At 36.8% G+C, this 6,000-nt stretch overlaps 1 protein-coding gene across 2 annotated transcripts; it reads left to right on the top strand.

The window, feature by feature from the left end:
- The first annotated feature begins 706 nt into the window (after nucleotides 1–706).
- LOC113283746 lies at nucleotides 707–4,482 on the top strand. 2 transcript variants are annotated; one of them, XM_026533098.1, is made up of 6 exons: nucleotides 707–1,019; nucleotides 1,110–1,634; nucleotides 1,757–1,909; nucleotides 2,083–2,852; nucleotides 3,506–4,205; nucleotides 4,372–4,482. In XM_026533098.1, exons 1-5 carry the CDS (start codon nucleotides 737–739, stop codon nucleotides 4,160–4,162), a joined length of 2,388 nt encoding a protein of 795 aa, XP_026388883.1. In that variant the 5' UTR covers nucleotides 707–736; the 3' UTR covers nucleotides 4,163–4,205; nucleotides 4,372–4,482. The 2 variants fall into 2 exon arrangements, with proteins under 2 accessions (XP_026388883.1, XP_026388882.1); XM_026533097.1 differs by having other exon boundaries at nucleotides 3,506–4,439.
- Nucleotides 4,483–6,000: the final 1,518 nt, after the last annotated feature.

Raw genomic sequence — 6,000 nt, 5'->3', positions numbered from 1 at the left:
GCTCAACTTGAGGGAGGATGTTAAGGATACATCATCTAAAGCCTATATCAGTGGCTTGATTAGCGGCTGATCCTCTAGTATGCCAGCTATCAGAGACTCACTCTTCAATCACAGTTGTACGGCCTGTATCAAAGGTATGATATGCGCAATATTTTTGTTATTCTCATTCATGTAATATATGCCCTATTTAGGGTAATGTAATTCATATAAATAAAGAACTTTCTCCACCGATGCATGTGTGGAAGATTTCACCAAACATCTCTTCTTAACTGTAAATGCTTGTCTCAGTTTTAATGTTGGAGGTGCACCTCTTTTTCTTATAATTTTTTATTTTAAAACAACTCCTGCTTGCCAAGCATACTTGCAACCTGGGTAATTTTACTGTACTTGATTATATGTTATCTGGGTAGATTGGTCTGAAAATTTCTAAATGTCGTCAATAAGACATGAATTGGGAGGGAGTCAAAAATAAGTTTGTCTGTTTTGTGTGTTTCGCGGGGAGGGAAGTTCAAGTGGCTTGTTACAGAAAAAAGAAGCTTTAATAAATGAATCAAGGAAATTCTTGGCTTCCCAATAGGGTTATTCTTTTCTTTTTTTTTTATTAGAGAGAATAAGGCTTTTTAGGTAAGTCTCTACTCTAGGATTATATATTTGACACCAGGATACCACACTTGCATTTCATCTCATCTCATCTCATCTCTCTCTCACTCAATAAATTATATTATCTCATACTTCCATGGCTGCTGCTAGAGAATTAGTAACCGATGATCAGGCAATGACGTCGTCAGGCTATGTTGCTAAAGAATTAGTATTAAGTGATGATCATCAAGAAATGGTGTCTTTTGGTCCGCAACAAGTTGATTCTCTTGGTAGGCTTGAAAAAAAGTTTGATGTGTTACTTACAGTACTTACTGAATTGCAAGTAAATACATCACAGATTGTAAGAAACACTAGTAAAAATGACGAAGAAAATCATAAAGCTGTCCCAAACCGGTCATCTTCATCAATTAATCCTCGTGGTAAGTTGATACATGCAAGATTTTTGTTTTTATTTATTTTGTTAATTTTTGATCCATATGTTATTGAGGTGTTGCTCCTATATGTTTCAGCTGAAGATGGTGGTAAAGCCACGAATAAAGATGTTTTGGATAAATACAAGGAGCTATATGACGCAGCAATAGAGGGTGACTGGAAAGTGGCAAGTAAGTTTTTGGAGAAGCATCCAGAAGGGATTACACAAGGGATCACTAATGAATCACAAACAGTGTTGCATGTAGCTATAAGGTATGGGAAGAAATGGAATCTGATGTTTATAGAGGAGATTCTGAAACTTATGCCCCAAGATATACTTGAGCATAGAACAAACGTTAGTGAAAATACACCGCTTCATTATGCTGCCTTATGTGGACATGCTAAAGCCGCTAAGATAATTGTAAACAAAAACCCTGGATTGACTCAGATAGTAAATCGCAGTGGAGAGGTACCACTTGAAAGGGCTCTAACATCAGTTACAGCTGGAAAAAGAGAGACAGTTGAGTATCTTTATTCGGTGACTAAACACGAACATCCAGGTCCTTTCTCTGGTGACCAAGGTGATTCTCTATTGCGTCACATGATTGATTCTGGTTTCTACGGTATGTCCACAAATCCTTAAATCTTTGGAGATTTAATCGTGCATTTAATTTCTACATTGGAGTTGCAATACATTACGTTTAATAGCATTGGTTTTTAACATGACCAAACTTGTCATTTGTAGATATTGCATCATCTGTTGTCCAGAGTTTTCCAGAACTGGTTATTGATCAGACAAAGAAAGTACAAACAAATGCAATGAATTACATGGCAGAAAGGCCGTTTGCATTTGTTAGTGGAGCTAAGCATACGTTCTGGAAACGCTGCATCTATTCATGTTAGTTAGCCATCCTAACTTTGGATTTCGTATACTCACTGATATATATGAACAACGTTTTATTGACATGCGTTTAATATATTTTCCAAAAACCTTTTCGATAGCAACGTTGTTTCGCCACATGCTCATATATTTAATTTTATATTCAAATGCCGGTGACATGAAATATGCAGTGGTTAAAGTGGACACAATCACCACATATGAGCTTCACGCACAAGCAAACGTAAACAAAAATCCACGTAGGTCAGAAGAAAGCCTTCCCCAATGCTCTGAAGGCATCAAGGGAGACGAAGAGAACCCTGTCGAGAGAATTGAAGGTTCCTGCAGAGACAAAAAATTCCTTTCCGAGAATTCAAAAAGCATGGAAGGAGACAAAGCGAAATCATTCAAATGGAATACCGCTGGAGTTGGTATTTGTGCCTCCATATTCATGATTTGCCTCCTAATGTATTGCAAGATCAAATTCTTCTTTGTTTTCCTCCTGCGCTTCACCAGGTTTGAGGAATTACACAAACAGTTATATGACGAAAAAGTAAAGCACAAGCAAGCCGAAGACTTGGTTAAAAGTATATTTACACCAATCAAAGAAAAAATGAACCCCCGAGAGGTAAAATATTTTTTTGCAGGATCTAACGTCATGAAGATGGCAATAAGGCATGGAAGTGTTGAGTTTGTAGATGTGTGTATTCAACTCTTTCCATACATAATTCGGCATAGAATGGGTGGACAAACTATGATACAAATGTCTATTGAAGAACGAAATGAAACAATTTTGAATCTTTTATGTAAACACAGTGGAAAAGATAAAATCGACGCAATTTGCAGAGCAGATATCGAGGGTAACACTATCTTGCATTATGCTGCCAAGTTAGCCCCTTCCGCTCAACTTAATTTGGTCCCTGGTGCATATCTTCAGATGCAACGAGAAGTGCAGTGGTTTAAGGTGAGGGTGTTATTTCAACTGTTATTACTTAGTCTAGTTTTTATCGTGGATCAATAGAAGCTATAGTATTCCATGAGTAACGTTTTTAACTCTTTCAAATTAAGAAAAAAAAAATTAATAACAGAACACTGGCTTCTTTTAACGTGATCAAGTAATTAGGTTATAAATGGGGAAAAATATTTGATGGGGGAGTTTTTTGATGGGGGCATGAGGGACAAATCATGCCTTGACACTGTCTTTGTTATAAATTGATTCCATCAAATTTTGTTTCAAATATATAAATCAAAGTGTATTTTTGGTGAAAATACTGGTTATCTTAATTGGTGATATTTTAACCTTTATATTTTTAGTAACAGAATTTGTTAAAACAATTAATTGGAAAAACACATATATTTGTCCCCATGTCCTCATCAAAAAACCGCCCCATCAAAAGTTTACTTAAAATGAAGTGATACTACTATTTTTTTTCATTTTAGCCTTCTCGGGATAGAGGGAATATCTTTTTGATATTTCCAAGTTTTCCTAATTATTTTAACCATCTTAGTATTTATCTTACGCATTATCGAACGTCGTTTGATTCTGATTATTTCCTAATTAGCTAGCTTCAATGTGTAGTTAAGTACCTTAACTTCTTTGTAATTGTTTTTTGCTAGGGGGTGGAGAACATGATCTCAGAGCAAATGAAATTTAAGAGAAATAAAAAAGGACAAACAGCACATAATATATTTACAAAAGAACACAAAGAGCTGAAGGAAAATGGAGAGAAGTGGCTCAAGGATACATCTGGATCGTGCATGTTAGTAGCTGCTCTCATTGCTACTGTAGCATTCGCTTCTGCTTTTACTGTTCCCGGAGGCAACATTAGTGATAGTACTAATAGCAGTAAAAACGGCATTCCTGTTTTCTTAGGAAAGAATTCGTTTATAGTCTTCGCAGTAGCGGATGCCATTGCTTTATTCTCTTCTGTCACATCAGTACTCATGTTCTTGGCCGTATATACTTCGCGGTATGCTGAAATTGATTTTTTGAAGTCCTTGCCAAATAAGTTGATGTTAGGACTTGCAACTCTGTTCATATCTATGGCCAGCGTGTTGGTAGCTTTTGGAGCATCAATATATATCGTGCTTGGGGAAAGACTTGCTTGGGCTCTCGTTCCTATTGTGGTGTTTAGTTGTGTACCTGTGACCTTGTTTGCATGGTTGCAGCTACCATTGTTTTTTGACATGGTTCATTCAACATACCAGGGAAGCCTGTTTCGAGAACATACATATATCTCCAGTCTACAACTAAATGCAAGGAAAGAAGACTGAATTGAGAATACATACATTACAGGGGTTGTTGAGGTCATATAAAGTAAAAATTCTATCGACGCACAGCCAATTCATATTTATTGTAATTATTCAGAATATTTACAGTTTCCAAATCCCTTTATCATTTCCGCATAAATTTTCAGCATTTTCATCCCTTCCTTTCTAGCTAGTTAGTGTTCGAAACCCAATATTCCTTTGTTCTTGTGCAGGCAGACTGTTGACATGTCTCGGTGGAACTGGTAGATTGGATATGTATCTATCAGGTTTATATTGTTTATGTGCTCCGTTTCTTCCTACCCACCCAAAATGGGGTTCCTAGCAAAAACTCTACTCTGTTATCTAAAAATTGTTTTGCCTTTTCTTTCTGTGGCTTCTTACGTCTAGTAAGTTGCCCCTTTGTACATTCTCATTCTCCCTCTTCTATTGAATCTTCTTTTTCATCAAAAAATAAGAAGTCCCCTTCATCCTTCTTGTTTGTACAAAACAAAAAATAGTAAAGTTTTAACAAAGAGAGGGTTTGTTTATGGGGATCTTGGTCACCTGTACCAAATGTAGCCGTTAGAAGTTAGGCAAAACTATCAGCTTCAGTGATCACAACAAACTTTTCGTTTCTTTTATTATAACAAGGCTTATTATTATTGTTTGTTTACCTTGTTACCCTCCCCAACGAGAATATTTCAAAATTTGGATGAGGTCACATGATATAGTAATAAGACGGGTACGTGGAAAAGAAGAAAATAAACCACGTTGGATTTACATAATTATTCAGAACACCATCTTACTTTACGGTGTGCTGCCTTGTTTCGACGGCAGAATAATATTGAGGGTACATATTGGTCCTCACAGGGGCGGCTTATCATATGCACTGGTCCATGTGAAGCGTGTAGACTCCACTCCACCACATGAAAATCTTAGAACCAAAATTCTGCACGGACCGCCATTTGGGGCCCACTTATCATGTGTCTGCACGATTTTGCCATTGTCCAAACTAGCAGTCCGTGCAGAACCACTGATCTTAGAAGTAGTTATGGTGAACACACTCTCCATATGGAACTGCTAGCTTGACAAAAAATTTATCCGGACCAAAAATCCCGTCTCTAATAGGTGGTTGGGCCTCATTTTACCCCATTGATGATCTTAATGCTAAAAGCGCACCATGAACCGATGTAGGATAGGTGTAGGTGTAGCATCTCCTCTCCCTGTATTCCTAGCCTCCGATGCCTTGCTGCATGGAACAACCGTGTATGAGGCTGACCAAATTCTCAATATAGAGCATTGTGGTAGGTTTGCACCGAGTCGTGATTAGGAGGGCATACTTTTTTTTCTTCTGGAATACATCATATTTGACAGATTAGGACTTGATGTTTTACTTAGTCGTGTACATTATTTTCACCCAAACAATAAGTCCCTGTTGGAGAATATTAAGGATATTGATGGAGAATATGAAGGATATTGATGAGATATCGTCAATCTTAATTAGAGGATAATATTGTTTCCATATATATGGTTACCGTTAGGAGAACTTCCCTATAGGTTCTAGGTTACCCAATTTAGCATTCTCTGTTATGGAGACATCTTACACATATGTAAATATAAATATTCCTATACCGTAATTCATAAAGATACACTGCAATACAATTATCTCTTCTTCCTAGTTTCTCTCTGTCCAGTTTCTTCATGGTATCGCGAGCAGGACTCGATCCTGTTTTGTGAGTTTTTTTCTTTTTTTCTCAATTTTTTATCTTTTTTTGGTTGAAAGCTTCAACCAAAAATGTCTGCAAGTGAAATTAACACTAGCGGAAGATTATCATCTGTGTTGCTTAGTGGAAATAATTATG

This window comes from Papaver somniferum, chromosome 5, assembly GCF_003573695.1.
Source record: "Papaver somniferum cultivar HN1 chromosome 5, ASM357369v1, whole genome shotgun sequence".
NCBI lineage: Eukaryota > Viridiplantae > Streptophyta > Magnoliopsida > Ranunculales > Papaveraceae > Papaver > Papaver somniferum.
Note: the sequence above shows the minus strand (reverse complement) of the source record. Positions and strands in the feature narration are given on the sequence as shown.

Bases quoted from the DNA above. Each gene is read 5' to 3' on its own strand.
- LOC113283746 (XM_026533098.1), top strand. From the start codon at position 737: ATGGCTGCTGCTAGAGAATTAGTAACCGATGATCAGGCAATGACGTCG. The intron at 1,020-1,109 runs GTAAGTTGATAC...TATATGTTTCAG, and splicing joins TTCATCAATTAATCCTCGTG to CTGAAGATGGTGGTAAAGCC. The intron at 1,910-2,082 runs GTTAGTTAGCCA...TGAAATATGCAG, and splicing joins GAAACGCTGCATCTATTCAT to TGGTTAAAGTGGACACAATC.